Source organism: Eubalaena glacialis, chromosome 15 (assembly GCF_028564815.1).
Source record: "Eubalaena glacialis isolate mEubGla1 chromosome 15, mEubGla1.1.hap2.+ XY, whole genome shotgun sequence".
NCBI lineage: Eukaryota > Metazoa > Chordata > Mammalia > Artiodactyla > Balaenidae > Eubalaena > Eubalaena glacialis.
In genome coordinates this window covers 54,547,090-54,572,994 of record NC_083730.1, presented here as the reverse complement: position 1 = coordinate 54,572,994, position 25,905 = coordinate 54,547,090, and the positions used below count along the sequence as shown (strand labels likewise).

Below are 25,905 nucleotides of genomic sequence, written 5' to 3'. Positions count from 1 at the left end.
GGTAAATAATATTAATGGAATGAAAGATTTTTGTATGTCCAAATCCCGTTTAAATATCTTTACAAAAGTTGATGGTAGACACAAGCTGTAAACTGCTCGTGAATAGAAAGAGAAAGAATAGAAAGGCTTGCTAGCATACTCTTCAAATAAACTTTAAAGTGTAATGTTTATTTACTTTAAAAATTGATTCAAAAATGCTCCTTAAAGAAAGCCAAATTGTAACATTTAAATTTTCTATAATATAAATAACTCTAGACTGGAGATATTTTAAAGTCTATTTAAAAAGTGCTTGATAAGAACCTATCTCATTTTAGATAATTATTCATATTTAACTGATTCAAGGGGAAGTAATAAATGTTAAAACCATTTACTCTAAAGGCTTCTTTAGAGTAAATTAGCAGGTTTAGGTTAATTGTGAACTCCGGAAAACTAACCAAGTAGCCAAATGACAAATATAATTTAAATAGATGACATAAGTTGAAATTTTAGCGCAGGAAAATAGGAAAAAATTTATTTAGCATTGGGACAGTCCGAGTAATTTTCTGAATTGGTAAAGCATCAACCATTTGTAGACGTTTTGTAGATTGAAGCAGTAAGACCCACTTTGAAATCATAATATTTTAGTATTTGGTCCTTGTGGCATGAAAATCAAGCTTAACATTTATCTCTGTGTTTATTAATCTCTTAGTGATATCCCCACCCCCTGAGGAGACCTGAGTCATTTCTAATTAATTGGCAAAAGTGCCCAAGAACAGTATTTCTAATTTCACTTGTCTATTTTTTTACTGAGGAAAAGGAAGAGTAGTAGATACAGCAAATACCTTCAAAAAGTTAACTTGAGATAGAAGTAAAGAAGACAGCCTCACTTTGTCCGGGGATATTTGTGGGTTAGGGCAGGGGTCAGTGATCACTGTTAATATTGCAAGGCTTGCTGGGGTTTGGCAAGTGGTATATTGTAATTATGATGGATTTCAGTTTTGAAAAGCTTGGGAACAGCCGGAAAGAAGGGGTCAGAGGACCCAAACCGACCTCCCCACGGCTCAACTCTAAGGTCTTTGGAGACAGTAGGCAGATGATTCGGGCCGGGCTTCCAGCTCTGTCTCCGACTGCCCTGGGGTTTGCACTGGGCGCGCCCAGGGGTGCAGAAGTATTGGACAAAGTGTTGGTCAACAGGTCGATCGCGATGACATCAACAGCCGGCTCCCGGCCGGGCCGCCGAGTAGAAAGCACAGTGGGGAAGGCCGGCACTGGGGCTCGGGGTGCTGGGGTGTCGGGGAGGCCCGCGGAGACGGACGGACGGACGGGCGGGCGGGCGGGACCTCACCGGCTTCTCGTCCCCGCAGACCTGCTGGAGGACCTGCCTGAGAGCCGCGAGTGCGTGAACTGCGGCTCCATCCAGACGCCACTGTGGCGGCGGGACGGCACCGGCCACTACTTGTGCAACGCCTGCGGCCTCTACAGCAAGATGAACGGCCTCAGCCGGCCCCTCATCAAGCCGCAGAAGCGCGTGGTGAGTGCGAGCGCCGCCCTCCCCTGCGGCCCGGCCCCAAGCGGCGCTCTTCCCCTGGGGCCGGGGTCTCCCCGCCGGGCCCCGCCCGGCCGCACCTGTCCCCGCGGGGGCACCCGGGGCGGGCCGAGCGCCGGCCCGAGCGGTACGCCCGGTTCTCCGGTCGTTTGAGCGTCCACGAGCGCAGGTCCCGAAACCTGAGACCGGGGAACGGAGGCAGCCCTCCCCCCAAATTTACACAAGGAGAGTGACGTCCTTAACTGGAAAACAAAAAAGAAGAAGGTGTAGTGTGCTACCATCTTTTAAAAGTACCAAAACTCCCTATATTTACAAATCTCTAGATGTACTTGTAAATGCACTGAAATAGTTTTGGAAGGAGATAACAAGGAATGAGTAATGTTAGTTACCTCCAGGGAGAAAAACTGAGGCTACAGCCCCAGGTCAGGTGAAGGAAGGAGATTTTTTTTCACTGTGGACTCTTTGGTCTGGTTTGGAGTTTATTCTTGAAAAAAATCATGCTTCTTTGTAACATGCCCCCTCAAATGGATATGACAACAGCGAACCCACAGTCCCTTTCTCCCCCCAGCCTCATCCTCCTGGACCCCTTTGACTCTGTCCCTTCTACCTCTGGGCCCCTTCCACCTCTTCTCGGAGCCAGACTAGTTTTAGCTCCAAATTCCATCCGTCTTTTGGACTGTCCTTGAGTCGGGTGAAAAATTTATTTACTCTAACCTTTGTTATTTTGAAATGTGGCTGTTCAGAGAACTACATAGAACTTGAGAAGAAAATGCAGTCTGCTTGTTTTTTGCAAGTAGAGGATTTTTCACCATCCGGACGCATTTCACTATGTTTTATTAAAGTGTGGGAATTCTGATTTTCTTCAGGGATTAATCTCTTATTGTCTTGTGTGTTGTTAAGAAGGAAAGGGTATTTACTGCTGTAGTGATTGGAAAAAATACATGAAAGCTTTCACAAGCCCCACCGTTAAGGCTAACATTTGTTTAGCCAAGCACTCATACTCTAATACCTTTTAAAGTAAAATATTTTACAGTTAGATGCCAGACATCTTAAGTATCCAAGTAATTTATTTAATTGTTATACTCTAATTAGCAGGAACAAATGCTACACATGTTGTTTGTGTTAAATAGATTAGAGTGAAATTGCATCACAATGTAAGTCTGACACCTTAAAGAGAAGCAATTAGTTTTATGGTTGTTTTGTTTTTAATGCATTTAAAATAAAGTGGCCTAGGTTAATTTAATGAGTGTATGTGTCTTAAACTTGTTACAGTCTCCCACAGCTTAGACTTTTCTTCAAAGGGTATCCTTAACTTCAGTGCCTGACTCCCTGTGGTTTTCATTTTTCTTACATGCATCATATTTAAAAAGAAAAAGTACTGCCGGAAAATATTCCAAGGAAGTTCCTTGTTTTCATGTATTAGCCAATGTATGAACAATGAAACTGATTATTATTTTTTTGGAAAGGCGCATTGAGCTGAGTCCAGAAGGTAACATTTTCTCAAGATTGAGCAAAAAAACTGGCAGAATTTAGGTTCTAGTGGCATTTTAAATTTGATCTAGTAACATCCATATTTAGATGGCGGCATTAGTTTTGTGCACTTACCAGTAAAAATAACTGTTAACAGGGAAAAAAAAACAGTTTTTAACATCTCTGAATCTATTAGTTTTCCTTCTGTGTAGCAGGTGTCTTGGCAGTGACCAAGGTCAGCCAATGTGCTTTGTAAATGTGTTATAAATGATACCAATTGAAGGGTGTGTCTATCAATTAGTTCTCCTTGTGGGCTTCTTATTTATTGTTTTGCTGGATCTAGTTAGTTCTCAGAATGTTGAACCCAAGTTTGTTTAGCTAGCAGTACAGAACCAATCACTGAATTTGAACTTGTAATACATTGCAAAATAAGAGATTTATGGTGTAACTTGAATTCCTTGTCAGTGATGAATATAGCTGAGATCACTTGTTACAGGAACTTTTATAACCCACTCACCTTCATTTCACATGTTTATGGGGACTGGCTTCACTTATGATCTGCAGTTGACAGTCATAAAGTTCTTTGTTATAATGGCAAATTCTGATAACAAGTTTGCCTCACATTGGCTCCAAATTCCACTGGAAACTGTCATAAATGACCTGTTTATAAAATGAAACTTCCTGTCCCTAGTTTACTGATTTCACATTTATGAAGAGAAAGGAGTGCTCTTCTGGGAAATTATTTTCTTTTAACCATAAAGAAAAAAAAAAAAGCCCTGATGTGTAAGATTTTATGTTTTCATCATTTTAACAAGCAATTTCCCAAACAGTTCTGTCAGCCAAACATATTCATTTCAACCAAAAGTCAAATTGATTCTTTCTTAGCACCGATTTCTTAAAAAGGTGGCAGTACTAAAAGGCTTCCCAGTGTCTCTTTGGTTTTACAACTTGTCTGTAAAGAGTATGCTACAGCAATACAACAGGATGTGAGTTATAAAAGCAAAATTCAATTTTAACTTTTAAATTTGCCAATGAAGATTTTGGAACTCTCTGTCTTTTAATCTGAATATTCAGTGCATGCTCAGTCTGTGTTTTTGTTGTCCATTCTTTATAACTTCTTTTCTTAAATTAATCATCATGGCCAACTTCCCTAATTCTATATCTTTCAACTTGCTTTGGTCCCTGGATTTTCCCCATAGCTTTTTTTTTTTTTTTTTTAACTGAAATCACAGCAGGTTTTTAGTTGCCTATCTAGGTAATTTAAAAGCAAACTTAGATTTTTGTCATTCTAGGCAGGAACTTATACTAGCTTAAATAGCCCCTCTTTATAATTCACACATAATAATTTAGAGGAAATAAATTCCATATAAGGATGTTATGGGTATAAAGGGAACATAGAAATCAGAGCGACAGACTGTTTGCCTTTTCTGATAAATTTAACCCTTTGTATGAACAAAAGTTGAGTACTATATTGACAGGCTAAATAAACTATAGCAGCATCACCAATATAAGACAATGCCAGCACTAACACAATGTTGTAAAATTTGCTAATCCTTTGTAAGATGGATAATACAAAAATTCACGCAATAGGCAGTCATGATGATAATTAATGAGATGTATTAAAATATATTTCTTGCCAAAATTTTTGTACATTTTACAAAATCCATTTCTGTGAATATATATAGACCCTTCTGCAGTTTCTGGTTTATTCCTCTGCACAGATCTGAGAAATAGATTGATATCTCAGTTTTCAGGTGAAGCAGAGACTCCCCAAAGCCACTTAACATGTTGGCAGGCGGTTTGTGACTGCATTTCTTTCTTTTTTTAAAAAAAATTAATTTATTTATTTTATTTATTTATTTTTGGCTGCATTGGGTCTTTGTTGCTGCAGGCGGGCTTTCTCTAGTTTTGGTGAGCGGGGGCTACTCTTCGTTGCGGGGCGCGGGCTTCTCATTGCGGCGGCTTCTCTTGTTGCAGAGCACGTTCTCTAGGCACGCGGGCTTCAGTAGCTGTGGCACGCGGGCTCAGTAGCTGTGGTTCACGGGCTCTAGAGCGCAGGCTCAGTAGTTGTGGCGCACGGGCTTAGTTGCTCCACGGCATGTGAGATCTTGCCTGACCAGGGATTGAACCCGTGTCCCCTGCGCTGGCGGGCGGATTCTTAACCACCGTGCCACCAGGGAAGTCCCCTAGAACATCTTTTAAAAACAGAAAAAATCTAGAAGTTTCTCCTCAATGAACAGTTTCCTCATTTGGGACCAGGTCTGCCAGAGCCTCTGACAATACACACAGATAGAAAACATTTCTTGTCCAGAAAGCTTGGTTTCCCTTGTGCGAGCAGAATTCCAGAAGAGGGGGCACAGAGAAACTCATTTCTTTACTCTTGTGTCTCAGCCCTCTGACAACAGTGAGTGCAGGCATTGGCCAGCATTGTGACTGCTTTAATCTATGCTAATGGGCTGGAGCAAATCAATCTTATGTATTGGATGGAGCACACTTTGGTCCAGGAAGGTCAACCTAATTACACGTCAAGGTTTTTTTCTCAAGGGACCTCTTATTTATAATAACCAGGTACATGCTTGTTGATGGCAGGGACGTGATACATTGATGTATGTAGCATATGCGTAAAAATCACTTATATGTGTACACTTACTTTCTTGTGCTGCTTTCTAGCCTTCCTCCCGCCGGCTTGGATTGTCCTGTGCCAACTGTCACACCACAACCACCACTTTGTGGCGCAGAAACGCCGAGGGTGAACCTGTGTGCAATGCTTGTGGACTCTACATGAAACTCCATGGGGTGCGCCACCTACTCTGCTCATGTGTATACACGTTCAGTGTCTTGTTTGTACATAGTTTCAGTTAAAAAAATCAGCAAAGGAGAGGGCATAAAAGTGAAAAATCTGATTTTCTATATGTACCTCTGTGACTCGAGGGTCCTGTTAATTATAATAGGAACTTTTATCTTACTAGTAAGAAACAAAAAATACTGCCAATTAAACTGTCACACAAATCCATAGTAAGACATCCCAATTTTAGAAATACTAAAATGTGGGAAAGTGCGTTTTAGAGTTGATAAGATGGCAGTAAGCTTTAAAAAAAAAAGCTGTAAAGTCGAAGTATAGTTGATTTATAATGTTCTTGTTAGTTTCAGGTGTACAACACAGTGATTCAGTGATACATATGTGTGTGTATAATATATATATTATATACGTATAATATATATGTATTCTTTTTCAGATTCTTTTCCCTAATAGGTTATTACAAAATATTGAGTATAGTTCTCTGTGCTATACAGTAGGTCCTTGTTGGTTATCTATTTTGTATATAGTAGTGTGTATATGTTAAAAAACTGTACACTTAAAGAGAAAAAAAAGCATGGAACCAACTAGAAATTCACACTAACTAGTTTATAGCTTAAAAAAATGTGAATGCAATCAAATACATTTATACTATACAACAGAGGAATAGCTATATTTGATAGCTATAGTTAGATTCTACATTTTAAGGATAGCACAAGATATATATGTCAATTTTAAAAAGAAAATTATCCTTGGTACATGTAGGGAGAAGAATACATGATCTCTTTGAAATAAAAATATTTATTTTTATTGTATGTATTCAGTGTTTTTACACTGAATGTATTCAGTGTTTTTACTCTGTAATTGAAGTTGTTTAAAACAATAAACATTAAGTTGAAAGAGTAAGTTCTCCCTGGCAAATCATCCTCCCTATTTTTTTTTCTGGAGGAATCTCTGCATTTGATGGGGAAAGTGTAGTCTTTGTGCAGTTCGAATCTACGAAGTGTGTGTAAAAATTGGATTGACATTTATGCCAAGTTCTTTTAAATGAGGGCTTTCAGTACTGAGGTTGGGTCTTTAGTTAGTTTGGTTTTTCTTCAATATAATATTTATTAAACTCATGGCCTATGTGAACAATTTTTTAGGTGCCTCGACCGCTTGCTATGAAAAAAGAGGGAATTCAAACGAGGAAACGAAAACCTAAGAACATAAATAAGTCAAAAGCTTGCTCTGGTAAATATAACAAAATACTATTTGACTGTCAAGTATTTGCCAAACTTAGCAGAGTATATGTATATTTATGAGGTTAATTTTGACTGTTGCAGGTAATAGCAATAATTCTGTTCCCATGACTCCAACTTCCACCTCTTCTAACTCAGATGACTGCAGCAAAAATACTTCCCCTACGACACAACCGACAGCCTCAGGGGTAAGTGTTAAAACAGTATAGACTCCTTCTAGGCTAGTGGGTTGCTCTCCCGGTATATTATCTCAAATTTTATCTTATCTGGTAGTACAATAATCTAAACCAACAGTTCAGTTTTGTTAGCTGATACCTAAGAATAGTTTTTAGAGGAAATTACATTTAAATGTCAACAAAATGACAAACTTAAGTACTTTACAAACCTCTTAATTAAGATCTACATCATTTTTTTTATGGTTAAATTAACCCAAGTAAAGGCAAGAAGTTTTGGTTTGAAGTGCTTTAAATTGTTTTATTTCCAGGTTTTTATCTGAGTTTATATATGTATGTATATGTATATACATTTCTAATGTATATACGTGTATTATGTATTTCTAATGTAGATCAGGAAAAGTACCAGCTCAGTGGTTTTATATATCCCAGTGCCCATGGCATTTAAATTGCTTTTGCTTATCTTATCAACTCCAGCCTTCTTTCTTCTCTTCCTTCTTTACATTAAAAAAAAAATCATCCACCCAAAGCAAAGCTCATCACAATGAGTCATGTGATGTGCTGCTGTATTCGCTGATGTTCACCTAACAGTCCTCTGCTGGGCTGGGCAGCCTTGCCATCTTCTAATGCACCTTGATTGTACCCAGGCTTATTTCAGCCTGGTGATCAGCCTGTGAGCAGTTCAGTTTGTGCGTGATTCGTGCCTCTGAGGACAAGGGTGCCTGGGTCTTTGTGAAGATCACAGACTTCGTTTCAGTAAAGCTGTAATTGAAACTCAGTTTTTCTCAAATGAAGAGCACTTTCCCACCCTAGCGTTTCCCAAATTTACCTGGAATGCCCTTTTAAAATGACCGGGCCGCACCCTGGTCCTCAGTGATCCAGGGCCCGACCTGTGCGGCAGCATTTCACAGCCCCGGGTGAGGATTACACTGAGACTGGTTTAGGACGAAACATTAGCATTAAAATTCCTACTTAGTAATTCTTTTCTACATTTAATTTTGCTTTATTTGGGGTACTTTGAAATACTACAGATTCCTGGGCTCCACCCTGGATTTTCTGAGTCAGCGTCTCTGGGGGTGGGGCTTGGAAATTTGTGTTTTTGAACAGTCGCCACAGGTGAAATTGAAACTACTGCCCTCGAGGTGTCTTTGAACCAGGAACCACGGAGCTGGTATTTTTACTGGCTTAAACAAACAAAAATTAAACATTAAAAAAAAGTTGTTAACTGCTTAAAAGTATATTTGATATTTTTCTTTGACTCCTCCAATTCAAACTCTTTTGGACTCTTTTTCTTTAATGAACAAGAAGTTTGTTCAGAATTTCCAAAGGGAAAAAGCCTTTTTGCTGTTTTTGTTTGTTGCAGACACATGTTCTTAACGTTTGTAGCCTTTATAAAGGTGAACTCTGGTGAATGACTTTTTTTGCAGGAGGGTAAGATGTAACTTCAAGGGTCTAAAGTGGTAAATAGAAGTTGTGAGGAAATGAAAAGGTCAATATTATTTTAAAATATCCTTTATTGTGCCCTAAGTCCTCAGAAGCAATTACGCAGCTTAAATCAGGCGAAAGGATGTTCTGGTTTTCTGAAGCGTTGAGGGATCAGCTAGGGTTTCAGCCTCAGTATCTGTCTCTCCTGGCTAAAAAGTGGATTGCTGCCAGCTCCAACTCACTTTTGTTGGTGCTACAGTCCAAGCTTAGTGTGGCAAAAGCTAAATTTGAATGATAAATGGCACAGAAATAGAGATATTTGCCCAACAATGGGCTTTGGAACCTTAGTGGGCGGAGTCTGTTTTGCCCTTGTGGTTTTGTGATGTAAAATTTCAAAATTGGCTATTTGCAAGTCCAATCAATTTTGCCCTCCAGGGGAGGAACAGTGCAAAGGCAGTGACAGGGTCAGGCCCGGGCTTGTCTGGAAGAAGGACCTCGGGAGTCCAGCAGCTAGTCCCACGGCAGCTTTGGTGTCCCTGCATCTGTCTCTCACTTGGGACCCAGCATGCCAGGGGCGGCTCGTCGGCCAGTGCCGTCGGATGAAAGGCTCCGTTTTCTACTGGAGGCCAGGAGGCAAAGCAATTTTAGTATTAAAAAAAAATATTTTAAAAATTACTTTAGAGATTGGGGGAGCTGGAGAGCAGTTCCTTACAAGGTCTTTTGCTGCACGCTCCCCATCACTCCCGGAGCCCGGGCAGCCTCTGTGGGAACCAGTGGTGTGAGCTGCAGACCGGGGGGTGGGCAGTTCTCCGAGCCCAGGTGGCCTCAGAAGTGCTTCCTGACAGCTTTTCCCGAAGCTGGTGGGGTGAGGTCAGGGCTTGGCGGGGGAGGGGAGGGTGGGGGGAGAGGATTGCCCATCATCCCCTCCTCCCTTCAGGGACCCGCCCTTCCTGGCCTGGGGTGGCACTGGGCTCGTGGGTTTTCTCCGGATGGCCAGCCCATCACGGAGTCTCCCAGCATCGGTGCCTTCCTGATGTGGGTGTTGACTGCCCGGCAAAAGCCAGTAGACTGGCTGCCTTGGGAAACTGTCCCCTCCAAGGATAATTGTAGCAGACTCAGTGGTTTCCCCAGGAGTGCCAGTGTGTGTCCGTTGGTCCCTGGACACTTTTCGGACCCTCCTGGGCCGGCTGGTTCTTCGTGCGCGTGGCTAGCGTGGCAGCGGCGGTGCCGTGAAGAGCCTGCTGGAGCCGTTATCTGTGAGCAACTGGCAGAAGCATTTGTGAAAGGCGTCTGTGTTGACAAAGAAGTGACATTTTCCCATTTTGGTCCCAGTTTATCACGTTGGAGGGCAGCTGGCGTTGTGAATGACTGCTTTATAGGATTTTGTGAGCGCTGTAGGTGAGGGGGATGTTATTATGTCCACACAGCAAGGTTGGGTCCTTCTTCGGCTTGGCGTTTAAAACCTCCAGTGATGATGGGTCTGCCCCGTGGATCTCCAGCGGCCCCTGTGACTGACGGGGTGGAAATTAGTCATGCAGGGTTGTCCTCGTTTAATAGGGACAGCCAAGCTACAAAACAAAGGACAATCGTAGGCATACTCCCAGTGGAACAAGGAAACGGGCCACACGCTCAACTTAGAGACGTAAGTGGCAACACACCTGCTCCTCCACCTTTCCTTAATGACAGTGATTTAAAGCACAGAGACCGTTGCAGAGACCGTATGAGACTTGCTGTTTTAATTCCCCTCTGAGAAGTCAGCTGTAGGAGATCACCAGTAGGCATTCCTAGAGGACTTCTTTTAAGTTCTGACGTCCCTGCATGTGGGCATATTCAGTGGTGGTGCTATCGTGACCTGGCACCTGAGCAAGCCTGGCTGGAGCTGAGTATTCTGGAGCACACGGAAATCATTTTTGCACTGCTCTGAAGCCTCATTTTGTTGACTTTGTGGCATGTCTTAGCTTTCTGTACGTGTTGCTCCTTTGTGTTTTAACTAGACCTCTGTCTCATTTCTTCTGATGGTCATCAGGTTGCTGACCCTGCTCCCTTATGACTCAGTTTCTCTGTTGCAGGCTGTGCAGGTGTGGTGTGTAAGTTTTGGAGGTGGAGGGAGGGCAGTTTGTCTCCTGTATGAGAACAGGAAGACCCGTTGCTGCTGCCGGGCAGCCTGGTATTAAAATAGCCCCTGTCTTGTTCCTTTGGAATTCTTTTTTTTAAATTATTGCAATAAATGATTTATTTGCTTTCATTTATATAATATTTACTATTCATTAGACCTTATTATTTTTCATTTTTCTTTTCCTTATTTTCTCTGTATTTAAAAAATTTTTTTAATTATTTATTTTTGGGGGCCTTGCCATGTGGCATGTGGGATCTTCCCCGACCAGGGGTCGAACCTGTTACCCCCTGCGTTCAGAGCTAGGAGTCCTAACCACTCGACCACCAGGGAAGTCCTATCAGAATTTTATAATCAGTTTCTTGTATGGAATTCTTTGTGTTTGTTAAGAAATGTGTTGAACTTAATTTTTGATACAGTTGATTAATTTTGTGACTTTTGAACTTAAAGATAAATTTCCTCCAAATGTTTTTTTTTATTCAGTTTGAAATCTTCTTTATCTGTAGATTTACTGAAAAATGTTTATTTAGTTGACCTAAACAGACATCAGATTTTCTTTGGCATTTATAGTCTCTGTGGATTGTAAGAATATTTAAATTTTTCATTGAATTCCATTTATTGACTGATGTTTTATGTTTGTTGTTATTAGGAGGCAAATATGGTAACATTCTATTTCAACAATTCCCAAATAAGATTTAATAAGTAGTCTCTATATATTCTATCCCTCTTAGGACTTGTAACTAAAAATTTGTAAAACTGGGGAGGATACTTTACATATATACACACATATATAAAATACGTATGTATATTGTATATATGTATGTAACATATAATATACAAAAACTTTATAACTCATCCCCCAATTTATAAAGTTATCTCTTAATTTTCTTTGGGACAGGAAGGATTAATTTGATAAAGTGAGCAATAAGACAATGGCTGAGGATAAAAAAAATCACTGAACATATTTTGCCTGCCTAAAAGTAGTTCTGTAGATAATTATTTAACAAAAATTAAAGCCTACTTAAGTTTATATTAAAACTGCAAATATAATGTTGAAGTCATCATTAAACATATAATGTTGAAATAAATGGAGATGAACTCTATCTGACTAGCCCTTGCCTTACGGTCATTGTTCCATTTAAGAAGCATTGTGCTACGGGATGCCCTGTTTTCAGTGTAGTAAAACAAGGTCCTGGACATCAGATTGTTGGTAACGTGGTGGTCGTGGTGGGGACACATGTGTGTAGACAGATCTTCCTGCTGGTCAGATTTGAAAGTGTTTTAAATGAGCAACAAAGTTGGGAGTCGAAAGTAGGGAGCCGTGAATTCTGACCGCAGGGTTGGAAATGGCTTCTCAGAGGAGAGGAAGTTAGAATTAGTTGTGTAGGATTTTTGCGGGGGAAAAATCGGGATAGACGTTTCCAGGAAGAAGAAGAGCATGGTAACTATGATGCTTCAGGGACATAGTTTTAGGAATTCAGTGTGGCTGGAGTGTAGGGTATAAAAAGCCAAAGGCAGGAGCTGAGATGGATAAATTAGGTGGAAGGCAGATATTTAAAACTGTTTCAAGTCAATTTTAAGTCAGCCTTAAGTAGGGTCCACACTATGTTCATTTCTAAATGATGGACTTTCTCTAACACCCACTGTGGTGTTTCTGTCCAAAAATGTGTTGTTATACTCCAACAATTAAAACATCCTTAACTGGGCACATTTTGATAATTGATGTAAGCAAATGCTAGCATGCCTGTTTGTACATTTTACAAGCAGGGTTTCCTTTCACAATTAATAAGGAAAACTACCTCCTTGGAGCTGGTGATGTGTCCTGACCTGAGGGGCTCCTTGGGGCAAGATGGTTTCAGGGTGGCTGCCAGGTGACCCTTCCAAATGGAGATGTGTTAAGGATGGTGTGTCTAAGTGTAATTCGTTTCCTCACTTTGTGGTTTGTTGTTGGTGACAGACAGCTTCCACAGAGAGAGAGGCAGGCATCCTTAGACTGAGACAAGGACCACATCTCAGATTCCTCTCTGGCTGGTTCTCTGCCTTTGGTGGGCCTTGCCCATGTTTGGTCAGTTTCTCAGTGTTGAATAGGTATCTTCATTCCTGCCTCATTTATCCTTCTGGGATGCTCTATGCCTAGCGGGACCCATTTCCCTACTGCAGTCAGTCCTAGGTAATAGCTTTATTCAATGACCTTGTCAGAAGTAATACCTCTGAGCTGCATGGTGCTAAATCTCATGCTAGAAGTGGTTTGAAAGAGTTAAGTGCTTAAGTGCTCCCGTAGCTGAGGGGCAGTGATTTAGGGACTGACATTTGTTGGGATATCTGGATGTCTTTATAAGGCCTTCTGAAGAAAGGTTAGGTACTTGGCAGGTTAATATTTTATATTCTTTGTATAGATTTTATTTTATATGTTAATATTTGCATCCTGTGATGAAAATTGGAAAACATTGCTTGAGTCACGTAGCTTATTTCTTTATTAGCAAGTTTATATTCCACTGTCTTTTTCTTTGAGTAGCTGAATCACTATGGATTTACTTGACACTATGATTGGTCACAAAATAATAACTTCTATTATTATTAACTATTTCTGTAGTAGTTAAATACTTGAAAGGAACATTCATGAAGGACCTACATACAGTATGAGTTGCTTTCACGCAGGGGAACTTGAGTGTGAAGAAGAGAAGATTCAAGAGGCTGCTGGAGTGGGGACCAAAGTTCCTGCTTAACTCTTTTTTTTTTTTTTTAAATACATTTATTTCTTTACTTATTTATTTATTTTTGGCTGTATTGGGTCTTCGTTGCTGAATGCGGGTTTTCTCTAGTTGCGGCAAGGGGGGGCTACTCTTTGTTGCGGTGCGCGGGCTTCTCTTGTTGTGGAGCACGGGTTCTAGGTGCACGGGCTTCAGTAGTTGGGGCACGTGGGCTCAGTAGTTGTGGCTCACGGGCCCAGTTGCTCCGCGGCATGTGGGATCTTCCCGGACCAGGGCTCGAACCTGTGTCCCCTGCATTGGCAGGTGGATTCCTAACCACTGCGCCACCAGGGAAGTCCCTCTGCTTAACTCTTACCTTGAATGTTCCACGCTCGCCTTTAGGGTACTTGAGAGCCAGGCCTTAGTGGATTAATTACCGTATGGTTGCTTTGGGGGAGTTTCCTCTCTTTCTCGTACTTTCTCATAAGATTGTGGATGTAGGAAGGCAGGAAACTAGCTTCTGTCAAGTACCTTTTAAGTGCCAGATGTTTTATGTACCCTTTCTCTTTTATTCCCAATTATCACTGTACAAATGAAGTGTTTTTATTTACATTTTCCATTTGGGGGAGTGAGACCCAGTAATAGGCCCAAGGTTATCAGATTAAGAGGCAGGGCTTGGGTTTGGACGCAGGTCTGGCAGAGGCAGAGTCAGTGTTTTTACTCCTATGGCATACTGGATTAATATGTGATAGTATATGTGCTGCTGAAGCTTTTAGAGAAAAGAAATAACATGTTCTTAAAGAAATCTGACTAATTTTGGTTAGTAACTTCAGCATCAAGTACAGCTAGGAAAATAGCACTAGAGAAGTGATTTTCTCATGACCAAATACACAAGGCACATTGTATAAATTTTCTTGTTAAACATTATACTTATCAATAAAATGTATTATAATTCTAAGGCTTTGTTAGTTGGGTGATAGAAAAAAATAATAAGTAGTAAAATTTACTGTTGTTGATGTGCATGTGATGGTAAAAAGTCTCCCTTAAAATATGAAATACTTTAAGATCGCGGTATTAAAATCCTTCTGATGGTGTGATTTAAACCCATACACAGTGAGTGCCAAGTTAGTTGGAACTTTTAGAATGTCCAAATTGCCTTCAATTTAATTTTTACAAAATCATTAAAAAAGCATTTCTTAAGAGGCAAGTGTCCATTTTCCCCCCAGAGTTTATAGTCCAAGATACTTTTTTCTAAATGAATAAAAAGAGTTAAAAAGGCATTAATCTCCCACGAGGGTCGGCGAGAGAGTTGCACTTAGGTATTATTATTGCCTCATTTATAAACCAGGATCCGGAGTGACTCCGTAAGGTCATAAGACAAGCCCGCGTTGCAGCCGGGGCTGGAGCCGATGTCTCCCACCTCTCCCAGGGAGTTGGCAGTCATCACAGTTATTAATATCCCACTCGCCACTTGCTGCTAGCCATGAACATAAATATTTTGTTGGCATTTTATCTTCACGCTCCTTACGTGCCAGGCTCCCTTTCTTTTCTTCTTTCACAGACCCTTCTAATAACTCACTCACGTTCCTGTCTGACCACATTGGCCTTCGCCGTGAAAGTCACACGTCACCCTGGCAGGGAATGTGAAAGCATGTGGAGTTTGCATACTTTCACTTTGATCTGAAGACCTTTTCTAGACTTCCCTCTTTTTTTTTTTTTTTTCTTGTGTGCGTGTGCGCGTGCGTGTGTCATGGGGAGGATGGTGATTAGAAATACATTTACTACATTAATATGACAATGTCCCTGTATGTATATTAGGAAACAGTAAAACTGTATTGCTCTTTAAATAGTTTAAAACATATATGTCCACCCAGTTTATCACAGGACTGTGGTTTGTTTAATAACTGACTCATTATCACAATCTGAAAGCCAGAATACTAGGTAAAGAATAAGTGTGGGCTGCCTTTTCATATGGCCTCAAGTTAGAAGGCTTCATCTCAGAACACAACTTTTCTTTGCGGATTACAGATGCTTTGCAGTTTTTTTCCCCCCCCTGCCTCTATAAGAATATACAAAAATTGTCACAAAACATGAAATAATGTTACGGAACACACGGCCAAATTTAAGAAATCTGGCTTAGGATACTCTGAAATGTTATTGTTAAATGAATCTTCGAAGAAAATGAATTCCTTTACTGGAACAAAAAGTAATTTATTATGCATTTCGTGAGTGTCTGCCAAAAGAGTTACTAGCAATATGAAGATCTAATGGATATGAATTAAATACAATCTGTTAACTCTGTTTAGACCTATTTGTTAATTTTCTCTGAAACTTTAATAATTAAAAAAAGCATCTCCAAAGATAGGTGTTGACATATGTGATCATTCGTGATTCAGCTACCTATCATATCAGGGCCAGTACTCAAAAGAGTTTGTGAGCCAGAGCAAAACAATTATTTTATTGACCTCAGATTTTAAGAAAGCTTTGAACAAATAACAGGTATTGATTTCAATGTCATGTTGGAGTCTTCTGAGTGAACAATTCCAAGTCATTATCTGATGATATTTAAATGATAATTTACTTGGTGTACTGCCCCTTTTGGTAGTTGTTAGCATGGCATGGCTTCACCAGAGCTGGTGCACACGCTCCAGAATCATATTTTTATCCTATTAAACACGAAATACTTTTAATTTAAAGCTCTCGTTATGTTTAGTCGCTTGATTCATGGTGAAGCCTGAATACGGTCTGAAGTTTATCCTGGGGGTTCACGGATTAGCAGCTGGAAGGAAGCAGTCAGGCAACCAAGCGCTAGCTCCAGCTCTGTGTGTGACTATAGCAAACTGCCAAGGTTTTCCTCCTTCTACTAAAGGGGAAGAGTAATTCCTACCATCTGGTCCTTAGGAGTGTAGTGTAGCATAAGTGGGAGATGCCTGCAGACCACTTTGAAGCTCAAGAAGAATAGCACTATTTAAATATGACCTTGGAAGTTAATAGCGATGTGCTTTATTTGCATGGCATTTTTTTCATCCCAAGACATTAGACATAAATGTCATTCCCTTTCTTAATGGGGGGAATTTAGAGATGTAAAGCTATTGTGTTAACAAAGTAACCATGTTTAAATACTTTTATTTCCCTGATAGCAACAATTTTTCATTCGTTATGATTCTTAGCACTTTCATAATGCCTTCTTGTAAATGCTGCTTGGTTCTTGGACCGTGGTCTGCTTTGTCTAGTAGATATGGCCAGAGGAAGATGCTCATCTAAGCTCCTAAAAAGCCAGTCTTTAATAAGATCATAATCCACCAGGTTTTAAATCTTACCTCTGGATCTTTTACCACTGAATTTGACTAGAATAAAGCCATCCATTTTGATTCATTTCCGAAGATAAACTTTTTCTTTAGTAGGCCAATGACTTCAAGTTGTGGGACAAACCCTTCTTCTTGCAATTTATATTTGTACGTCAGTGTTTTACTGATAATCCCAGAGTACTTATAAACTTGGGGCCATGCCTTTCTTTATCACAACATGCTTGCTGTGTGTATGTACAGATGCATAAAACAGTTTGCTTCTTTGTCCAGAGTAGAGTGTGTGTAGAATAATTCTTTCCCTCCTTGAAAAGAGCAGCATCCTGGCTATAGATATAACCCTGCCAGCTCAGTTCCAGAAGGGGCACGAGGGGTCAAGGGGACAGCCAGTGAGCTCTCCTCAGTAAGGAATTTGTTTGCTAAATTACAAAAAAATAAACTATTCTGCTAAACACTGAGTTGGGTCATCGGCTGAGGTGACCGTGACTCTCCCTTCTTGAGCTTTATTGAGCCGTTGCGGGAGACTTAGAGGGTTTTGTTGTGATGGATGGTTTTCACGTGTCCTGGTGGAGACAGAACCCGTGTGTGTTTGTGTATCTTCCTAGTGTTACCTCCTCAACTATTGGGTCACTTTTGTGTCTGGTCCTGTTCCCTCCATCCAAACTGAAATGACCTTGGTTTTTAGAGTGGAAGTTAAGGTTTATCTGAAAGTGTTTCTCCTTTGTTAGGAACTTAGACTTAGTTTTTAATTTTTCTTTTGAGGAAGGATGCTATCAAACACCACAGAGTCTAACCTAGAGGTGACGAAAGCAGAGAAGAGAGCTTTGGCAGTGAGGGGCAGCTGGCTTCCCCTCACACAAGGAAGAGCTGTAACCACAACTTGCTTAGATGTGTAGGAAGGACAGACCAGAGGCCATGGAAGCTGACAGCCCGAATCCAAACTGAGGAGGCAGTGTGATCATCTTCAAAATCCTGTGCTCTGGGAATGATCACTCATCCCCCAGCCTGCCGGGGGTGCCGAGGTTTGTTTCTCCAGATTGTGAGGTGGCATTAGGAGAGATTATAGCATGGCAGGCAGACAGAGCACACCCCAGCCGACTCCTTTTTGGTTTTCTTCCTCAAAAATGAAATTCATGTTTATAATTCACAAGCCAGAGAGCCTGTGTAATTCTTCTAGAAAGGCTGTGTCCTTTAAGGGTTCCCTTTGCTCTGACGTGTCACCTTTCCAGAGCTGCTTCGTGGGTATCGTGCGAGGCTGTCTCTGGGCCTGCCTGTAATGGGATGTGACAAGTAAAAGAAAAGAAAGAACTGACATGGTTGGTGAGCCCCGTGTGAGCCAGACACTGCTGGGCATCGGCTAGAGGAGCTCATCAAGTCAGAAATCCTTGACTTCTAGATACGTGTCTGAAAATGAGCGAAGGCTTATTTTCACAGCAGAACAATCTGGGTGATCCAAAGAGCACTGTGCTGCCTCACGGGCCAGTGGAGATTTTCCACGTCCAGGTCTGCAGCCGCGACTCGTCCCTGAAGTCATTTATTCCTTTAGGAGGGGGGCGTCCGGCCAGTTGCTGTGGGTCCCCCACCTGACCCGGCCTGCTTGCAGTGCTAAGCCCGGCCTGGGTCGGTGCTGATAACACATTCTTTCAACAGGAAGTGCCTCCATTTTCAGTCGTCAGTGGGAGGGTGGAGGCCGATAAGCTGGGAGTGATAACACAGAACAGATTTCTGCCCCACCCTCGTCTTGCACTTTGATCAGAGAAAGAGCCAGGACCTCGCCTGTCGGAGCTGCCTCCCAAAGAAGGAAGGATGGCTCGGCTGTGGGCGTTCGGCGCACTCTCCTCTACTGTTGTTCAGGAACTTTCGGGGGATTAGGCTGGTTTAGGTTAGTGACAGTGCCTGCTTTGGCTGTGTTGAGATGTCTGCGATCTGATCCTTTCAGGGATTTAAGTAGACGTGGGAAAACCTTAACCAATTGGCATTTATATTGGGGTGTGTGTGTGTGTGTGTGTGTGTGTGTACTGGGTCCAGGGTCCTAATAAGCTATCTGATTTTTCTCCCCCAGATTGAACTGATTCTTGAGAGGTAGCTCTTGAATATCCCCAATGAAGGGAAGGCACTTAAGATGACAATGTGACAAGCCAGGTTTCTTAAGGAGAGTTGTGCTAATTCTAGTCGTCTTCTGCTGTTAGAATGCCAGTTTCAAGAGCTCAGGTTATACTGATTCACCCATCTGTGTACTGTGTTTGGTGTTTTCATGTACCTGGAACTGTGTTTCACACGTGCATGGCTGGCTGGGTTCCAGCCTATGCCGGGTGGCTCAGCGGTGACCTCAGGGGTGCATGGGGGCCCATCTGATCCTCCCTCCACTCTGATTCCCCCCTGTTTTTCATGCTGCGTTATGACTGTCCAGGCTGGCTCATTTCTCAAGTACCGGTGCCTCATGTTTCTGTTCCTCTCCCCCCAGAGTTAGACTGCAGTAAGCCACTCAATTAAAATATTCAAAAGGAAGGTATAGATGGCTAACTGATTGGGCCCTCTCAGGTGGTCCCCAGTCTCCCACCCCCCCCCCCACTGCGTTCTCTTGAAATACTTTTGCATGCACATGGGTAAGTTGTAATTATGACCTAGTTAGAATTTCTATCCTGCTGTTTTTCGCTTAACATTGCATTACAGGATTTTTTCCATTTTGTTACATGATCTTATTCTTTTTAATAATTGCATAATAGTTCATTAAGCAGATATCCCTTCGTTCCCAAACCATCCTCATATTATGAGACATTATATTATTTCCATGGTTTCCACTATTATAAGTAACCCTGCAATGGATGTCTTCCTGTGGGGAGCCTTTCCGTCCCTTTGAATTTTTCCCTTGTAATCCATTTCCAGAAGTGAAATTACAGAGCTAAGCAGGGTATAAAGTTCTTGATGGCTTTGCTAACTACCTTCTAAGGCGTGCGCCAGAGTATAACCCCGCCAGCCAGGGATGAGGGGGCTGGCGTTATCCATCCCATCTGATCTCATCATGATGATCTCATTAGGCATTGTGACATGAAATTTCAAGTTATTTTTTACTGAGGTATGACTGACATAGAAAAAAACGCTGTGCATTGCAGCATTCCGTGTTTAAATAGTATATCCCCACTTAAAAATAAGGTTCTCAAACCTTGGGCACAAGTACTTGTTTTATTTTTTTCTGACAAACTCGGATGTTGCTTTTGATTTCAAACGAGCTGATATTTTTTTCAGGAGCTCATCACTCACGTAATTTGGGGTTTGCCTGCCATACAGCTTAACATTTTTGTCTGAACAAAGAAGACAATAGGTATTTCAACAGTAGCTTTTGAGACTGTTGTTCAGGTGTAAGACTAATATTCAGGGTATTAAGGTTTCTTTAATGCGGCTTATTTGAAAAAGGGCCGATGAGCCTTTTTTTTTTTAATTTTTATTTATTTATTTTTATTTATTTATGGCTGTGTTGGGTCTTCGTTTCTGTGCGAGGGCTTTCTCTAGTTGTGGCAAGTGGGGGCCACTCTTCATCGCGGTGCGCGGGCCTCTCACTATCGCGGCCTCTCTTGTTGCGGAGCACGGGCTCCAGACGCGCAGGCTCAGTAGTTGTGGCTCACGGGCCTAGTTGCTCCGCGGCATGTGGGATCTTCCCAGACCAGGGCTCGAACCCGTGTCCCCTGCATTGGCAGGCAGATTCTCAACCACTGCGCCACCAGGGAAGCCCCCCGATAAGCCTTTTGAAGGGCTGCAGGAGCACCTTGCTTTCTCTCTGCGCAGAGCTGTCAATGATGATTAGAATAAGGTCACGGTTGAGGTGGTTTTCACTTAGCTCTGGCTGAGTTCGTAGGGCTGCTCCCGCCCAGTGATGGCGGCACCTTGCCTGGTGAAGGATGACGTTGGGGAGATTCAGTGAGGTCCACGCTCCTTCACTACAATAACAAAATTCTCATAGTATCAATAGCATATACGTATGTAGTCTTGCCTATTGTCAGACACTTTCACGAGGGCTTTACATACACTAATTTAATTCTTTTGCAGCAACCTTCTGACTTATGTGCCTCTTTATTTCCATTTTCTAGGTGAGGAAACTGAGGCACAGAAAGTTCTAGGTCAGACCCTCTAGTTTCTCTCTCCCACAGAATCTTTTCTGACTCATTGCTTAATATCCTTCCCTTTCAGCTGTCTTGTCTTGTGAACAGACCTCTCCACATCCTGCATGCTTCCAATTTTGAACACCCTTTCCTCACCCACAACAATAGCTTCCCTTCATGGAATGTTTAACATGGCAAGGCATTCTGACGCGCCTGCACACATTAGCTCACTTAATCATCACAAACATACTCGAGGTAGGGCCAGTTTCCCGAGGAGGAAGCTTAGGAGGTGGGTGGCTGAACCAGGGTAGAATTTGAAAGTCCAAGCTGGTCCCACCGTGCAGGCTGCCTGCGGCTGTACCCAGGCATCCTTTCCCCTCTGCGATTCCTTCTCTGACCTCTTGTTCCACCTCCCTGTCTCAGACACTCATAAACTCATGATAACTGTTGAGTGGTCTTACTTTCGAGTGCGTGCGTGTCCTAGTTGCCCACACAACCTGGGAATGACTGTCTCTCGGCCCCAGGGCCGAGGTGCCCTGCTCGTGTTTCTTGTTGCGACTTGTGGTGACAGCAGACCCCTCTGCTGTCTCAGCATTTCTGGCCATTTGAGGTGGGCTGCTTCCTGGGCCAGTCCAAGCACCCCCTCCATTTCAGAAAATAGCACTCGCTGTGGTGAAGTCAGATTTAGTCACATAAATGCAAATGTGCCTTTTTGGGGAATAGGTAGATAATACCAAGCTGGGTATGACATTAGTCATTTATAAGGGAACTCACTCTTTCTACTAGTTGCATGATAGCTCTTTTCTAAAATGAAGACTCTTTTTGTAATTGAATATCATCCTTTTGTGTATTTCCTTGGGGGTTAAATCTGGATCTATGTTGAGTTTGCTTATAGCCGAGGTTCTGAGCTAAAAGTAATCACCGTATTTGTACGTGTAACTAAATCCATAGCTTTAGTTTGTTTGACAGGATTATTTCATCTATTTCACAAGAATCTATTTTAAATTTTAGACATCTCAGTGAGTTTGTGAAATTTGCTTTTTTAGGCACCCAAAGCCCTTGGTTTACATCTTTAAGTCTGTATTATTTAAAAAGAAGTTTGGGGGCAGGGGTAGGGATTATTGTTGCTGGATTTGCACAAACCTTCGTTTTTGCTAGGAAAGGGAAGGATTTGTTACCTGTGGAGGGGCCACACTTGGTCTGTCCAGCTGGGAGGGAATTGGGATGGGCGGACAGGGAGTTCCATGGTCAGACCTCCCGAAATCCTACCTCTCAGTCCCATAGAGTTATTGTGAGGATCAGAGAGAAAACCAGATCTTCTCCGGGAGAGGGTAGGACCACACTGACGACTAGGCTCCTGAGTTGAGCCACGGAGGGTCTGGGACCCTTCCATTCAGTTCGCTCAGTGTCTGGTGCCCTGTATTTCTCTGAAGTGGATGTAACATCAACTTGGCCAGACAGATGGATGTTTTAGGATTTAATGGGATTGTGAATGTAGAAAAGGAATGCTTTGAAAAGTACAAGATGTTCTACCTGTGTTAAAAAACAAGTATCCAGTAGTTTATGGAATGGAACCCTGAAAGCTCAGAAGAAATAATGGGCTTCAGAGCTTTTAGAAGGAAAGAAAGCATGATTCACAAGTATGTGATTATGGCTAGATTTAAAAGAAAAAAAAGTCAAATGCAACTGTTTTCTCAAACCATAGTCTAAACATGATTTTAGTTATTTTGGTTCGATTTTACTAAATTATATCATGTTTGCTATTTGGCTTTTCTTATTTGGATGGAAGGAAAGAATGAAACAAGAGAAAGGTGACCTTTTGCTTCAAGAAATAATTGCCACGATCATGACAGATATAGGATGTTAGCATTTTCTTTATCACATGGTCTGCTTCAAACATGGCCTGTGCTTTTGGGAAGAATTAAATCCTGTATATGCATGGGTTAATTTTCCATGAAGTCAGTGCTCAAAAATTTCATTTATCAGGGCTTGCTGAACTGTGTATCTTTCCTTCTCAGACTTTGATAGAACTGCTAAGCCTCGTGGTTCCGCTGTGTGTGTGTGTGCGCGTGTGTGTACGCGCAGTGCTCTGCCTTTTCTCTTTTACAATGATTAGATTGTGTGGGCATCCTTAAGGCCTGTTGACCTACGTGGTATGGTTTATTTCACTGTCAGAGATCTGAGCGTTTGGCACTTTTTACAAATAGGCCACCTCCAGTTCCCCTTTCCTACCTGCGTCCAGCTGCGCATCTTGCCTGGTGGTTCCTGCCACGAGTTAATGACGTGAATAGGACGCTGTTTCTAAGAGCAGAAATTGCCAGAGTTAGGTCAATGGCACCGTACCGCCCAGTGAGCAGCTCTGCCAGCTGTGCTACCGTCTCACTTGTCCCCGAATGTTTACCTAGCAGGGACCAGCTGCCTGACAATTTATTGGTAACTGTCTCTCCCCTTCTCTCTCTCCTTCCCTCCGTCCCCCTCTTCCATCAGGCAGGCGCCTCGGTGATGTCTGGAGCAGGGGAGAGCGCTAATCCCGAGAACAGCGAGCTCAAGTACTCAGGTCAAGATGGGCTGTACATCGGCGTCAGCCTGGCCTCGCCGGCCGAAGTCACGTCGTCGGTGAGACAGGATTCCTGGTGTGCCCTGGCCCTGGCCTGAGCGGCCGCGGGGAACAAGAGGAGGACACGGCCGGGGCCCGCGGGACCGCCTTCATGATCTTCTTGGCAAGCAGTCCAAACTGGGCTGAGGATGCTGACTGGACATCTTCCTCTGACACAGGATTTCCGTGCCTTTATTTGAAAGAGATGTATCTCCCGCGAGGCTTGCTCAGCCTTTACCAGCCCGGCCCTGTCTTGAAGACCCAGGGAGAAGATGGACCGCCTCGGGGGAAGGGCCGGAGCAGCTCATGGCCTCCCCAGCCACGGCCACTTCCGGGGTCAGCCAGGGGATTTGATGTCCAGTGTGCCACTTCCAGAAACCTGGGCTAGGAACCGGGGCCTTGCCCGCTAAGGAATATTGAGAGAGATTTTTAAACAAAAGTTTTATGTGTATTGCCCCAATTCACGTGCGTCTTCTGATCGGTTTTGGTTATTCCAGAATTTCTTCATACCTTTTCCGCCCCCAGATTTCACATGCGTTCGTGGAGAAAACCATTCGTTTGGTACACGCCTCTGGAGGCTGGGTCGGTTCTTGAGGTCTCCTGTCAAAAATATCACTCGGTTTGCAGGACTGCATCGTAACTGTAACATACACTGTGACTGACGTTTCTCTAAGTTCATATTGTGTGACTGACCTGAAGTCAGTCTGAATTTGTAAACAGGGTAGCAAACAAAAGATATTTTTCTTCCATGTATACAATAATTTTTTTTTAAAAGTGCAATTTGCGTTGCAGCAATCAGTGTTAAATCATTTGCATAAGATTTAACAACATTTTTTATAATGAATGTAAACATTTTAACTTAATGGTACTTAAATAATTTAAAAGAAAAAATGTAAACTTAGACATTCTTATGCTTCTTTTACAACTACATCCCATTTCTATATTTCCAATTGTGAAAAGAGAAATATTTCAAGAACAAATCTTCTCTCAGGTAAATTGCCTTATCCATTTGTTAAGAATTTTTGTACAAGAACACCAATATCTCCCCTTTATTTTACTGTGGAATATGTGCTGGAAAAATGGCAACAAAACTTTACTACCTAACAGATAACATTTGTAAATACTCTAGGCATCTGTACACACTATGATGCGGTCTCTGTAGTGTGACTAACCCACAGGCAGGTTGGTTTACGTTAATTTTTTTAAAAATGGGATGTCATATGGAAACCTATTTCACCAGAGTTTTAAAAATAAAAAGGGTATTGTTTTGTCTTCTGTACAGTGAATTCCTTCCCTTATAGTTTCATTTTGATACTGTATGTGGCTATAGCTATTCATATAAAGAAAGTGCATGTGATGTTTGCAAATTGCCTTACGGCCTTCTTTTCAATGAATTGTCCTTTTGGAGCTGTTTTGTACCTTGGTTCATTTGAAGTTGGCACATGGAGTCAAGTTATCAACTTTCAACTTGCATTGGGGACAACTTTATAAGTGAAAAGGACCCAGTATTATAAGACATTATCTGTGATTATAAGCATTCTGTTTAGGATCAATCCTTAAAAACATTTAAAAAGGCCAGAGTTTCTTTTCCTCTGAATGAAAAATACTCTGTGGCCCAGAAACAGAATGATTTCCTTTCTAGTTCCTCCCTTTTACAAAGTGCTGTGATATCTCAAAGCTCATCTGAAGTTAAAGTCTTTACACTCAGCGGAAGATATAAAATGATTTGAACAGCCCCTTTGTTTTTTCTATGTTGCTGCATGGATTTCAGGAAATCAGGAGGCTGTTTCACAACACAAAATGATGGCATTTCATTTTGGCTCCCTAACTGTGGCGCATTTTTCATGTACTGATTACAGCGGTCTATGGCGTCCAGCCTGAATCAGGAGAAGGGAAGTCTTCCTTTGTGGTGGGGTGGTGCTGGAAGCCAGACTCAGGCCTGGGATGTGTGTGTGTGTGCGTGTGTGTCTGGGGAAGTCGGTGAAGCTCGCTTGTACCCTGATACCCTATGGTGGGCTGGGACAGTGGTTAAGAGAGCAGGGTCTGGAGTCAGACCACGAGGTTTCAAGTCCGTGCTCTCTGTGACCTTGGGCAAGTTACCCAGCTCTCATCTTCCTCATCTGTAAAATAAGGCATATAACTCATGAGATTAAGTGAGATAATCCATGTGAAGTGCCCAGCATGGTGCCTGGCACGTAGCCAGCACTAAGTGTTAACTTGACTTTGAAGGAGGGTGGCGTGAGCTCTTAGCACATGGGTGTTTGGATGTCTTACTCCATGTGGAGTATCTGAAGTTTATGGCCTGTGAGAGTCTGATGTCCCTTGGCTTGCCTGCACTTTTGAACAAAGCTGGGGAGAATGAAATGAGGGATCCCCACCAGCCCAGGTGGTGGCAGAGATGGTTGCTTCAGAGATACTAGTCTGAGTTTGGCAGATTGTTTTACAGAACAGGGATGGTCTAACAGCAGAAGGA

The 25,905-nt window shown here is 42.2% G+C and overlaps 1 protein-coding gene across 2 annotated transcripts in view; it reads left to right on the top strand.

The window, feature by feature from the left end:
• GATA6 (GATA binding protein 6) overlaps positions 1 to 24,720 on the top strand; it is a 30,513-nt gene extending 5,793 nt beyond the window's left edge. For both annotated transcript variants that reach the window (XM_061169374.1, XM_061169373.1), the window contains exons 3-7: positions 1,344 to 1,510; positions 5,666 to 5,791; positions 6,938 to 7,025; positions 7,118 to 7,221; positions 23,324 to 24,720. In XM_061169374.1, the coding sequence (XP_061025357.1) occupies positions 1,344 to 1,510; positions 5,666 to 5,791; positions 6,938 to 7,025; positions 7,118 to 7,221; positions 23,324 to 23,491 (653 nt within the window). In that variant the 3' untranslated portion in view covers positions 23,492 to 24,720. The remainder of the gene's footprint in view (positions 1 to 1,343; positions 1,511 to 5,665; positions 5,792 to 6,937; positions 7,026 to 7,117; positions 7,222 to 23,323) is intronic.
• The last annotated feature ends 1,185 nt before the right edge of the window (positions 24,721 to 25,905 follow it).